Source organism: Coregonus lavaretus, assembly GCF_964263955.1.
Source record: "Coregonus lavaretus genome assembly, chromosome: 15".
Classification (NCBI taxonomy): Eukaryota; Metazoa; Chordata; class Actinopteri; order Salmoniformes; family Salmonidae; genus Coregonus; species Coregonus lavaretus.
This window is the reverse complement of record NC_140002.1, coordinates 40,123,646-40,137,827: the sequence shown is the minus strand read 5'-3', so window position 1 is coordinate 40,137,827 and position 14,182 is coordinate 40,123,646. Positions and strand designations below refer to the sequence as shown.

The 14,182-nt window shown below is 45.0% G+C and overlaps 1 protein-coding gene across 1 annotated transcript in view; it reads left to right on the top strand.

The window, feature by feature from the left end:
- Positions 1–13,776, top strand: part of LOC311142877 (serine/threonine-protein kinase PAK 3-like) — a 49,463-nt gene extending 35,687 nt beyond the window's left edge. The window contains exons 7-16 of the mRNA XM_084178582.1: positions 6–146; positions 338–512; positions 1,001–1,064; positions 11,262–11,310; positions 11,481–11,593; positions 11,966–12,083; positions 12,207–12,306; positions 12,760–12,956; positions 13,069–13,206; positions 13,413–13,776. Of these exons, the coding sequence (XP_084034708.1) occupies positions 6–146; positions 338–512; positions 1,001–1,064; positions 11,262–11,310; positions 11,481–11,593; positions 11,966–12,083; positions 12,207–12,306; positions 12,760–12,956; positions 13,069–13,206; positions 13,413–13,502 (1,185 nt within the window). The 3' untranslated portion in view covers positions 13,503–13,776. The remainder of the gene's footprint in view (positions 1–5; positions 147–337; positions 513–1,000; positions 1,065–11,261; positions 11,311–11,480; positions 11,594–11,965; positions 12,084–12,206; positions 12,307–12,759; positions 12,957–13,068; positions 13,207–13,412) is intronic.
- Positions 13,777–14,182: the final 406 nt, after the last annotated feature.

The following is a 14,182-nucleotide window of genomic DNA, read 5'->3' as shown; positions in this document are numbered from 1 at the left end:
ATCAGGGTGCAAAGACATCCACAGAGCCCCCGATAGCGCCCCCTGTGTCGGAGGAGGATGATGAGGAGGAGGAAGAGGAGGAGGAGGAGGAGGATGACGATGAGCTACCGCCTGTCATCGCACCTCGACCTGAGCACACTAAATCTGTGAGTCACACTGAGGTTATGAACGATGACTTAAAACCTTGTTACAGATCTACGCTAGACAGACTTACAGTCTTACCACCTCAACAACTCAACTCACTACAGAGCTGTAGAGTATGCTTGTTTTCCTGCTCCTCTCTGACTGTGTCCTGCTCCTCTCTGACTCTGACTGTGTCCTGCTCCTCTCCGTACAGATATATACCCGCTCTGTCATCGAGCCCTTGGCGCCTCCCGCCCCTGTGAAGGAGGTCACAACCCCACCGGAGTCCCAGGTCCAGCCAGAGAACACGTCCAGCACTCTGTACCGCCACACCGACCGGCAGAAGAAGAAGTCCAAGATGACAGACGAGGAGATTCTGGAGCGACTGAGTATGTTGTCTCTCTGTGGACCTATGGAGCATGGAGAGTCCCATAGAGAGTATGCTGTAACTGTACTGTGATGTGTGTCCAGGCCTCCAAACCCATCCTACTGCAGTGATTAGTGTGGACTGATCAGTAAGCCAGAGATTACAGCCTTAGGATGGCCAAGCGCCCCTCCATAGTCAGAGTGCTGCAGTGTCTGCCCGTGTCCCTGTCCAAAAACATCAGCAGTGCTCTACTGAGCAGGCCAACCTTCCAGCATGCAGCAGTGTATTTGGCTGCAATACGAGGCCCCACAGCGGGCCACATCCCTGAGTGGCGTGGGCAGAGGAGTGTGTGTGTAATGTACTGTTGCCTTCTCCATGATCGTGCTGTGTGTGTGTGTGTGTGTGTGTGTGTGTGTGTGTAGTAGCTACCTCAGCCTGACCTAGATCCCCTATTGTCATGCTCTCACACTCTCTACACTCTCCACCAATCACCTCTCTCTGTCCTCCCAGGGAGCATTGTGAGTGTGGGGGACCCCAAAAAGAAGTACACACGCTTTGAGAAAATAGGACAAGGGTAAGTCCACCTTCAATTCAAATCCACTAGCTACTTACTGCCTCTTATTGGAATGAAGTGGTCTTTGCTAGTCAGCCCAGCTGAGAGTAATAAATACAGTGCCTCACTCAGATGTGACCAGAGACAGAGAGGAGAGAAAGAAAGAGGTTGAAGGGTGAGAGAGAGAATAGAGAGAAGTAGAGAGGAAAACAGAACTTTATCCATGCCTGGCTGCGGGCCAGATGAGCTCAGCCTGCTCTCTCTCACTACCCCCCCACCCCCCTCTCTCTCTCTCTCTCTCTGGAGTTTGGGGTGAGCTTAGCCCTGATATCACCACTCCCTCCACCTCAGTCCTGAACACAACAACAGCAGCTTCCAGCTCCCTCCAGCACTGCAGAGGCACTCTGTATGTCTGTGTAGCCTAATCTAACACACCCCTAAGGGCTCCCCTGATCAATGTGGGTGGGAATGACAGACAATCTACACACACTGTCTATAAATTAAAACAGCTGTGCAAAAAGATAAGAACACTACGCTGTGGTTGCACACAGATCCCTCTGATTGAAACCACAGGAAGATGTTATCTAAGGATGTGAGCCGTTAACAAACCAGGAGATAGATCACATGAGACTATTCCTGATGAGTCAAGTCAATAATTAGTATGGATTGGTTGCACAGCTACATAACAGAGTGTTCGTTACCTGGCTGGCTGCAGGGTATCAGTGTCTGGGCCGGGGGCTGGGCCTGCCTCCACGAGAGCTGACTGGACCAAACATTAACACTCTTTCATTATTAATACACACTCACAATGCAATACACTGGTGTAGCGTGACAGTCTCAGGGAGGGAGGGAGGGAGGGAGGGAGGGAGGGAGGGAGAAGAGAGAGGGCAAGGAGAACAGAGTGATGGAGAGAAGTGGGAGAGAGAGATGTGTGACTTGACTCAAGCTCTGACTTGTGACTTGTGAAATCAGTCTTCCACTTCATTCTGTCTAATAATAACTTAAGAACATTAACTTTATTTGTATAGCAATACAAATATAACTTTTCAATACAGGTAACAAAGTGCTTCACTTCATAAAATAAAAGTACTAACAAAGAAACAAAGACAGGAGGAAGAAGAATAAAACAAGATAGCTAATTCAAATCATACATTCAAATCATACATTAAAAGCATCTTTATAAAAGTGTGTTTTCAGCAGGGATACAAAGAGGCACTGAAACTACAAGCCTGATCTCTTCTGGCAGACCATCCCAAAGGCTAGGGGCCCTAATGGCATGTAGCTATAACTTTCTCCAGATCAGTGACTGAATAAAATACTTGACTTTAGCTATATTTCTAAGGGGATAAAAGCAGGACTGGATAACCTTCTTTACATGTAGTTCGAGGTTTAGGTAAGAGTCAAAGAAGACACCAAGGTTTTTGGCCATAGGCTTTACATTGGTGGACAAATGACCAAGGTTATTTACAATCTGGGATCTAGCAAGGTGGGGGCCATATAAAACAACCTCTGATTTCTTATCATTGAGATAGAGAAAATTGTCAGACATCCAACATTTGATGTCAGCAAGACACTTGTGAAGGGTAGTTACGCAGCTTAGCCACTGGGTTTGATTAGTAAATAAAGCTATGTGTTATCCGCATAGCAGTGAAACTGAATGTTATGATTGCGGATTATGTCACCAAGGGGAAGCATGTACAGGGGGAAAAGGATGGGCCCCATAATTTATCCCTGGGGGACACCATAGTGAATAGGTTCTGGGGACAAGACTGAACCACCCACCCTCACTGAGAAATGTCTGCCGCATAGATATGACCTTAACCAGTCGAGGGCAATGCAGCCGGTCAACAAGGATGTTATGGCCAATAGTATCAAACGCATCACTGAGATCCAAAATAACTAGAAGAGAGCATTCATCGTCAGCCAACAGAAGGTCATTACTGACTGTCAATGAAGCAGTTTCCATGCTCAAATAAGTGACCAGTTGCTTGAAAGCAACATCTAAAATCTTGGATAAAAAAGGAAGTTTAGAGATAGGTCTATAATTACTCAGTGAGGGTTCTAGATTGGGCTTTTTAAGGAGAGGTTGGACCAGAGCAGTTTTAAAATAGGCTGGAAAGGAGCCAGAGGTCAGGGAGCTATTTACAAGAGACAGAATGTTGGGGCCAACAGTAGGCATAAGCTTTTTTAGTAGTCTAGTAGGGATCATGTCCAAGGGGCAGGAGGAGGTCTTCATGTGGGCTACAGGATCAAGGAGGGACTCAAATGATATTCGCTCAAAGGAAGCAGTAGACAGTCTCAGAGTAGTTACCTGAAGTGCATCCTGACAGGAAATGCTGGTATGGTGTCGGCTACTGTCATTCTGGGATCTAATATTTTCTATATTTTCTGTAAAGTATCTTAAAAACTGTTGACAGAGGTCAGGGGATGTGAGCATGTCACTGTTAGTGGGGGCACCAGCAACACGCTCAATTGTCTTAAACAGAATTTTCGAGTTGTGGGAGTTCTCAGAGATCAGGATAGAGAAGTAGTTCGCTCTTGCATCTTTAACAACAACATTGTAATTTCTCATCAGATCCTTCTATATCTCAAAGAATACTTGAAGTTTGCAGGCCTTCCATTTATGTTCAGCCTTTCTAAGTTCACTTTTTAACCAACGATCCACTCAAGGTCTAAGGTCATTCTGTGAAGCCTCATTATCCAAACGAAGCCACTCTGCTGCGACAGAACAGTCTATAGTCAGATAGACTGCTGGGGTGTTATGAGACTGGGAAGGTTTAGTGAAGGATGAGGAAGGCATGGGTTAGGCCATATAATTAGGAATTAGAATAGTAGAATGGACAAGAACCTTCTAATGATGGGAATTTATGGAACTTTGAGTGTTTATAACATAGCCCCTCTAGTAATGTAATAGGATCTCTATGGGTTAGACTGCCATGGTGCACTGGTAAAGTCAATGTAGTGGAAACTAGGCTGAAGTTCATGGTGTGTAACCAAAAAGTAAACCAGACTCCTGGCAGGGGACTCAGTCTGTTCCTGGTTATATTCCTTCACCATGGGACTGTTCTATTTCTTCACCATGGGACTGTGTTAAATTCCTTCACCATGGGACTGTGTTATATTCCGTCACCATGGGACTGTTCTATTTCTTCACCATGGGACTGTGTTAAATTCCTTCACCATGGGACTGTGTTATATTCCTTCACCATGGGACTGTGTTATATTCCGTCACCATGGGACTGTGTTATATTCCTTCACCATGGGACTGTGTTATATTCCTTCACCATGGGACTGTGTTATATTCCTTCACCATGGGACTGTGTTATATTCCTTCACCATGGGACTGTGTTATATTCCTTCAACATGGGACTGTGTTATATTCCGTCACCATGGGACTGTGTTATATTCCGTCACCATGGGACTGTGTTATATTCCTTCACCATGGGACTGTGTTATATTCCTTCACCATGGGACTGTGTTATATTCCGTCACCATGGGACTGTGTTATATTCCTTCACCATGGGACTGTGTTATATTCCTTCACCATGGGACTGTGTTATATTCCTTCACCATGGGACTGTGTTATATTCCGTCACCATGGGACTGTGTTAAATTCCTTCACCATGGGACTGTGTTATATTCCTTCACCATGGGACTGTGTTATATTCCGTCACCATGGGACTGTGTTATATTCCGTCAACATGGGACTGTGTTATATTCCGTCACCATGGGACTGTGTTATATTCCGTCACCATGGGACTGTGTTATATTCCTTCACCATGGGACTGTGTTATATTCCTTCACCATGGGACTGTGTTATATTCCTTCACCATGGGACTGTGTTATATTCCGTCACCATGGGACTGTGTTATATTCCTTCACCATGGGACTGTGTTATATTCCGTCACCATGGGACTGTGTTATATTCCTTCACCATGGGACTGTGTTATATTCCGTCACCATGGGACTGTGTTATATTCCGTCACCATGGGACTGTGTTATATTCCGTCACCATGGGACTGTGTTATATTCCTTCACCATGGGACTGTGTTATATTCCTTCAACATGGGACTGTGTTATATTCCGTCACCATGGGACTGTGTTATATTCCGTCACCATGGGACTGTGTTATATTCCTTCAACATGGGACTGTGTTATATTCCTTCACCATGGGACTGTGTTATATTCCTTCACCATGGGACTGTGTTATATTCCGTCACCATGGGACTGTGTTATATTCCTTCACCATGGGACTGTGTTATATTCCTTCAACATGGGACTGTGTTATATTCCGTCACCATGGGACTGTGTTATATTCCGTCACCATGGGACTGTGTTATATTCCTTCAACATGGGACTGTGTTATATTCCGTCACCATGGGACTGTGTTATATTCCGTCACCATGGGACTGTGTTATATTCCTTCACCATGGGACTGTGTTATATTCCGTCACCATGGGACTGTGTTATATTCCTTCAACATGGGACTGTGTTATATTCCGTCACCATGGGACTGTGTTATATTCCGTCACCATGGGACTGTGTTATATTCCTTCACCATGGGACTGTGTTATATTCCTTCACCATGGGACTGTGTTATATTCCGTCACCATGGGACTGTGTTATATTCCTTCACCATGGGACTGTGTTATATTCCTTCACCATGGGACTGTGTTATATTCCTTCACCATGGGACTGTGTTATATTCCTTCACCATGGGACTGTGTTATATTCCTTCACCATGGGACTGTGTTATATTCCTTCACCATGGGACTGTGTTATATTCCCTTGCAGCTGATTCAGAAATGGAAGCATCATAAAAATGTGTCTTTCCCCAGGGCAGAGTGCAGGGTGGTGGTATACAGCAGCATGTCTCTGCCCTCCAGCACTCAGAGGTGTAAAATGTCAGGGCAGAGAGAGGGACATCTTGGGATAAAGGTGCAGATTACTGTACCCCGGCCGGGGGTGCCAAACACACACAGCTTTTATCAGCTTACTGTAATCTTTGTCTGGCTAATTAAAAGGCTGCTCAGGCTACTATAGAGGGAATATCAAATCTGTGATTCCACTGGAGCCTCAACACCCCTGTGGCACAGGGATCAGAATAACACATCATTTACGCACAAGACATATACTGTACATGTTACAGAACATACAGTGGGGAGAACAAGCATTTGATACACTGCCGATTTTGCAGGTTTTACTACTTACAAAGCATGTAGAGGTCTCTAATTTTTATCATATGTACACTTCAATTGTGAGAGACGGAATCTAAAACAAAAATCCAGAAAATCACATTGTATGATTTTTAAGTAATTAATTTGAATTTTATTGCATGACATAAGTATTTGATACATCAGAAAAGCAGAACTTAATATTTGGTACAGAAACCTTTGTTTGCAATTACAGAGATCATACGTTTCCTGTAGGTCTTGACCAGGTTTGCACACACTGCAGCAGGGATTTTGGCCCACTCCTCCATACAGACCTTCTCCAGATCCTTCAGGTTTTGGGGCTGTCGCTGGGCAATACAGACTTTCAGCTCCCTCCAAAGATTTTCTATTGGGTTCAGGTCTGGAGCTAGGCCACTCCAGGACCTTGAGATGCTTCTTACTCCTTAGTTGCCCTGACTGTGTGTTTCGGGTCGTTGTCATGCTGGAAGACCCAGCCACGACCCATCTTCAATGCTCTTACTGAGGGAAGGAGGTTGTTGGCCAAGATCTCGCGATACATGGCCCCATCCATCCTCCCCTCAATACGGTGCAGTCGTCCTGTCCCCTTTGCAGAAAAGCATCCCCAAAGAATGATGTTTCCACCTCCATGCTTCACGGTTGGGATGGTGTTCTTGGGGTTGTACTCATCCTTCTTCTTCCTCCAAACACAGCAAGTGGAGTTTAGACCAAAAAGCTCTATTTTTGTCTCATCAGACCACATGACCTTCTCCCATTCCTCCTCTGGATCATCCAGATGGTCATTGGCAAACTTCAGACGGGCCTGGACATGCGCTGGCTTGAGCAGGGGGACCTTGCGTGCACTGCAGGATTTTAATCCATGACGGCGTAGTGTGTTACTAATGGTTTTCTTTGAGACTGTGGTCCCAGCTCTCTTCAGGTCATTGACCAGGTCCTGCCGTGTTGTTCTGGGCTGATCCCTCACCTTCCTCATGATCATTGATGCCCCACGAGGTGAGATCTTGCATGGAGCCCCAGACCGAGGGTGATTGACCGTCATCTTGAACTTCTTCCATTTTCTAATAATCGCGCCAACAGTTGTTGCCTTCTCACCAAGCTGCTTGCCTATTGTCCTGTAGCCCATCCCAGCCTTGTGCAGGTCTACAATTGTGTCCCTGATGTCCTTACACAGCTCTCTGGTCTTGGCCATTGTGGAGAGGTTGGAGTCTGTTTGATTGAGTGTGTGGACAGGTGTCTTTTATACAGGTAACGAGTTCAAACAGGTGCAGTTAATACAGGTAATGAGTAGAGAACAGGAGGGCTTCTTAAAGAAAAACTAACAGGTCTGTGAGAGCCGGAATTCTTACTGGTTGGTAGGTGATCAAATACTTATGTCATGCAATAAAATGCAAATTAATTACTTAAAAATCATACAATGTGATTTTCTGGATTTTTGTTTTAAATTCCGTCTCTCACAGTTGAAGTGTACCTATGATAAAAAGTACAGACCTCTACATGCTTTGTAAGTAGGAAAACCTGCAAAATTGGCAGTGTATCAAATACTTGTTCTCCCCACTGTACACTTTGCAATGAATCATAATGTACATGTTAAAAAGAGCACTTTAAACACGCTGTACACTTGGCAGAGTGGGTTCATATGCCAGTCATGAAGTGTATGCATTACAGAGTCATAAACACATCATAGAGGAATGGGCACTCCACACCCAGGTTATTAAAGTAAACTAAAACTGAAACTAAAACTAAAACTAAGTTAATAATAAAACAAATTAGTAAACTGAAATATAATAATTAACAAAATCAAATCAAATCAGATTTTATTGGTCACATACACATATTTAGCAGATGTTATTGCAGGTGTAGCGAAATGCTTGTGTTCCTAGCTCCAACAGTGCAGAGCAAACTAAAACTATACTGAAACTATTATACATTTGTTTCTCCAAAACTATATAAAATAAAATGAAAACCATTGTGAATTATGTTCAGTTTTAGTACTTTTTTCGGGGGGAGGGGGCAAAGATCTAATGGGATTTTCAAACTACTTAATCTGGCGGGTAATTGCGGCCAGATGATGGGGATGTTTCAAAAAGGCCTAGCTTGGGCATCACTTTCACTAGCTATCACTAGCTAATGGGAAAAAAATGGCTAAGTATCAAATTTGATTATTCTTACATGTACTACTAAAGTTACCCTTAGATTCGATTGACGCGCCCACGCGTCAATATAATTAGCATACTAAAAATATCCCCATCAACGTCAATCTGTTTAAGCTAGAAATATAGGTTTTTTGCATGGGCTGCATCTCAATCCACCGCATCCGCCGATGTTGGCCTTCCGCATCTGCGGTGGAAGGTGGCAGAGTTACAGCAGTGTTTGTCAGACCAGGAGACATCCCGAAAATCGGTCTTCTCACGAAAACGTCTGGAGAGTCCGAACGGTTTGGGCTAGAAACTAATATAACGTAACCTGAGCTCTCCAGAACCAAATGCCGTACAGCCATAGGGTTCTCAATTGAACAATTGACCACAGCGGGGCCAATGTGTACAGCTGACGCTCTGTTTAACTGTTAATAATCAATGCAATACGGTTTTGGAAATTTCAGAAATTCTATACTGAACAAAAATATAAACGCAACATGCAACAATTTCAACGATTTTACTGAGTTACAGTTCATATAAGGAAATCAGTCAATTGAAATAAATGCAGTAGGCCCTAATCTATGGATTTCACATGACTGGGAATACAGATATGCATCTGTTGGTCACAGATACCTTTAAAAAAAAGTTAGGGGCTTGGATCAGAAAACCAGTCAGTATCTAGTGTGACCACCATTTGCCTCATGCAGCGCGACACATCTCCTTCGCATAGAGTTGATCAGGCTGTTGCCTGTGGAATGTTTTCCCAGTCCTCTTCAATGGCTGTGCAAAGTTGCTGGATATTGTTGGGAACTGGAACACGCTGTCGTACACGTCTACCCAGAACATCCCAAACGTTCTCAACGGCTGACATGTCTGGTGAGTATGCAGGCCATGTAAGAACTGGGACATTTTCAGATTACAGGAATTCTGTACAGATCCTTGCGACATGGAGCCGTGCATTATCATGCTGAAACATGAGGTGATGGCGGCGGATGAATGGCACGACAATGGGCCTTAGGATCTCGTCACGGTATCTCTGTGCATTAAAATTGCCATCGATAAAATACAATTGTGTTCGTTGTCCGTAGCTTATGCCTGCCCATACCGTAACCCCACCGCCACCATGGGGCAATCTGTTCACAATGTTGACATCAGCAAACTGCTCGCCAACACAACGCCATACACGTGGTCTGCAGTTGTGAGGCCAGTTGGACATACTGCCAGATTCTCACAAACGACATTGGAGGTGGCTAATGGTAGAGAAATTAACATTCAATTATCCGCTATGGTGGACATTAATGCAGTCAGCATGCCAATTGCACGCCCCCTCAACTTGAGACATCTGTGGCATTTTGTTGTGTGACAAAACTGCACATTTTAGAGTGGCCTTTTATTGTCCTCAGCACAAGGTGCACCTGTGTAATGATCATGCTGTTGAATCAGCTTCTTGATATGTCACACCAGTCAGGTGGATGGATTATCTTGATAAAGGGCAAATGCTCACTAACAGGGATGTAAACAAATTTGTGCACAACATTTGAGAGAAATAAGCTTTTTGTGCATATGGAAAATGTCTGGGATATTTTATTTCAGCTCATGAAACATGGGGCCAACACTTTACATGTTGCATATATATTTTTGTTCAGTATACTTTCATATCACCCCAATATAATTTTATAAATACAAAAGATACACTTACTGTGCGCCATTTTAGCACAGATTCCCACGGAGGTGTTTTGCGTTGCACTTCCTGACCTAATGGAAACTCGGGAGGGAACAAAAACAAAACGTCTGCTCGAAGCTGTGTTACACAAAAAACCTCAGTGGATATCTGTGGTAAAACAGCTAACAGTAAGTGTATACTTTTTATTTGTAAAGTTGATTTTGGATGATAACTTTAGTGTTCAAGTTTAGTGTTCAATGTTTCCAAAACTGTATCGCAATCAAGGATCAATTGTTTCTAGATAGAGCATTTCACACTTGACCAAATGATCTCAGCTATTCAAACGGGACGTGGAAGGACTGAGTCATGAGAAGGGCTAACCTAACCTATGACCTGACCCATCACCTTATGTATTACTGACCCCCAGTTGCAAGAAGTGACATCACAAAAAATTATACAACCCAAATGGTTCCTAGCCTCCCACACATGCTTTCTGTCCCGAACACTAAAACTAAATCTAAAACTGAAACTAAACAATATAATAACTAAATATTTGTATACAACTAAAACTAAATATAAGCTTGCAAATCAGGTCTTGAAAACTTACTGAAATTAAACTGAATTCAAAATCAAAATCAAAAAAAATTATTGAAATAAAAAAATATATAAATACGAAAAACTATAATAACCTTGCTCCACTCAAACTTCACATGCAACTCAGACACACCACTCATAGCAGAATGAGCTCTTGACATTATCAACATATGCAAGTGGTACAATGTGCACATTATATACTGTAGGGACATAACCTATGCAAGACATTTATAGAAATCACAGAGGAAAGGTCACTTTATTGACAGGTTTAAGACTCCTATTAGTTATTACTGACCCAGAAGCATTAGTGTTGCCTTTTCAATGGCCAATCATCAATGCTGCCCTCTGGTGGTCAAATTAAATTGTACCTGATCATCTATGGAAAAAATCAATTGAACTGCTTGCATTCAAAGACATTGTGTTATTGTTTTCTTTGAGATTATTGTGTTAATAAAAAAATAAGGAAGTGTCCTCCAGGCTCTGGAGAGTTGCATAACTCTAATATTATAGAGATAGATACAGTGGAGGGACATGTTTTGGAAGGATAGCTTGTGTGCACCATGGTCTGTTATAACTCCTTACATATTGACTTGTGTCTATGTGGCATTAATGTGTTGTTCTCTTGTTTCCTCAGGGCATCTGGCACTGTATACACAGCCATTGACATTGCTACTGGCCAGGAGGTAAACTAATGTTACTACCACAGTCCCTTCAGAAAAACATCCACATCTTACGTGTCTATCTGCCACCCTGATTAGCCATCTCTTCTGGCTAATCACAGTAACTGTGTAATCTGTCAGAAGAGCACTGAAGACACCATCTAATGTCTTATTTGTGGTTGTGCCTCTGTTAGGTGGCCATCAAGCAGATGAACCTCCAGCAGCAGCCCAAGAAGGAGCTCATCATCAATGAGATCCTGGTGATGAGGGAAAACAAAAACCCCAACATAGTCAATTACTTGGACAGGTAACCTTCATCGCCATGGTTACTGATGGGGAGAACCACAAGTATAGCAGCTACTGTAAATATGACAATTTCATGCAATGACTATACTTAAAGGTAGACTCAGCGAAATGACATTGCCACGAGCAGCACCATAGATATTGAGATGAGCGAGATGCAAGACTTCACTCTTACACGGTCACACACAGTATCTGCGCATGTGCAAGGGTTCGCTTCACGCTGTTAGCCAGGGGCACCAAAACAGTGGAGAAGTTAAGCCTCGAGCTTCAATGCTCTTAGTTCTTGCAGAAATTGACCAACTATGCTGTTTTCTTTCTGCATCTACTTAATATCGCTGAGTCTACCTTTAATCTCTCTGTCCTCCTCTGTCTGTAGTTACCTAGTAGGGGATGAGCTGTGGGTGGTGATGGAGTACCTGGCTGGAGGCTCACTAACTGATGTGGTGACTGAGACCTGCATGGATGAGGGCCAGATCGCTGCAGTCTGCAGAGAGGTAAGAGACCAGCCCTCTACTATCAACAAATACCCCCTAGTGACTTGAGCTGAGCCTCTTCTGAACACTAGCCTAGGCATTTCCTCTGATCCAGATGTGTGTCTGTGTCCCCACTCTCTACAGTGTCTGCAGGCTCTGGACTTCCTGCACTCCAACCAGGTGATCCACAGAGACATCAAAAGTGACAACATCCTACTGGGCATGGATGGCTCGGTCAAGCTCAGTAAGTCATCTCACCAGTAAGGGACAGGCAGGAGGGACCAGGGTGGAATGATAGTCAATTGGATGTTGGGGTAGAGAGTCCTGTGGGGAGTGGTCCTGTGGGTAGTGGTCCTGTGGGTAGTGGTTCTGTGGGGAGTGGTCCTGTGGGTAGTGGTCCTGTGGGGAGTGGTCCTGTGGGGAGTGGTCCTGTGGGGAGTGGTCCTGTGGGTAGTGGTCCTGTGGGGAGTGGTCCTGTGGGTAGTGGACCTGTGGGTAGTGGTCCTGTGGGTAGTGGTCCTGTGGGTAGTGGTCCTGTGGGGAGTGGTCCTGTGGGGAGTGGTCCTGTGGGTAGTGGTCCTGTGGGGAGTGGTCCTGTGGGTAGTGGACCTGTGGGTAGTGGTCCTGTGGGTAGTGAGCCTGTGGGGAGTGGTGGGGTTGAAGAAGCTGTGTCTGACATGTTCCTCTCTCCCTGCAGCCGACTTCGGGTTCTGTGCCCAGATCACCCCAGAGCAGAACAAGCGCAGCACCATGGTGGGCACGCCCTACTGGATGGCACCCGAGGTGGTGACCCGCAAGGCCTACGGGCCCAAGGTGGACATCTGGTCCCTGGGTATCATGGCCATAGAAATGGTGGAGGGAGAACCTCCCTACCTGAATGAGAACCCTCTCAGGGTAAGACACACTATCTACAGTTCACACACATCCAGGGATATACTGGAGCTATTTGATCAGTAAGTGCTAGTAACTGATTGGCCCCCTCCACCCCTCTCTCCCACCCCCTCAGGCCCTGTACCTTATCGCCACCAACGGGACTCCAGAGCTCCAGAACCCTGAGCGTTTGACCTCCGTGTTCAGAGACTTCCTCAACCGTTGCCTGGAGATGGACGTCGACCGCAGAGGCTCAGCCAAGGAGCTCCTCCAGGTACTGACCACCATGTTAACCCCAACCTGACCACACTGACCACTAACATAACCCAGACCTTAATCTGACCACTCTAACATAACCCAAACTCGACCACCCTGACCAGTCTACCCCTACATTACTAACATACAGTTCTAACCTTAAATCACAGTCTGTACACGCAGAGCATTCCCCTCATTACTGTTCTTGTCTTGTGTTCTTTGCAGCATTCGTTCCTGAAGTTAGCCAAGCCCCTGTCCAGCCTGAGTCCCCTGATTGTCGCAGCCAAGGAAGCCATAAAGAACAGCAGCCGCTAGGGGGCACCGTGTGTCCACACACAGAGCTGGACCCTGCTCCATGGGGTTGTGTGACAGACAGTAACCAGCCCCCTGCTGCCTCATACAGAGGATGGACAGCTGGCCTACAGGGCCTCTCAGCGGTCAGACGCTGATACTGAATCACCTTCCTGCCTCCTCTTTTAGTCCGCCAGCATTCTGTACATGTGGAGCGGTCCATCAGAACTGTGTAAGCGTGTGTGTGTAAGCGTGTGTGTGTAAGCGTGTGTGTCCTGTGAGGGGAGTAGATGCTCCTAAACAAAAAAAGAAAAAAAGAGAAAATACAAAGAAAAAAACGTGCTCCTTTTCAAGAGGGAGAGATCCAGGAAGAGAAGTCGAAAGTAACAGCACTGAGAGCTTGTGATTCCTCCCCTTTCTGTCCAGCGATCACCTTGGTTCCCTTTCCTCTAGGCCTTTTCATAAGGCCTCTCCTGCAGTGAACATTTTACATGAGAGACAGACTCCGGGACTCTGGAACCAACATATGCCTGCATGACTTTGGCTCTGTGTAACCAACTTGCAACCTGCTCATCCTCTGCAGGTGTGTGTGTGTGTGTGTGTGTGTGTGTGTGTGTGTGTGTGTGTGTGTGTGTGTGTGTGTGAGAGAGAGAGAGAGAGAGAGAGAGAGAGAGAGAGAAAAGGAGGGAGAGAGAAAAGGAGGG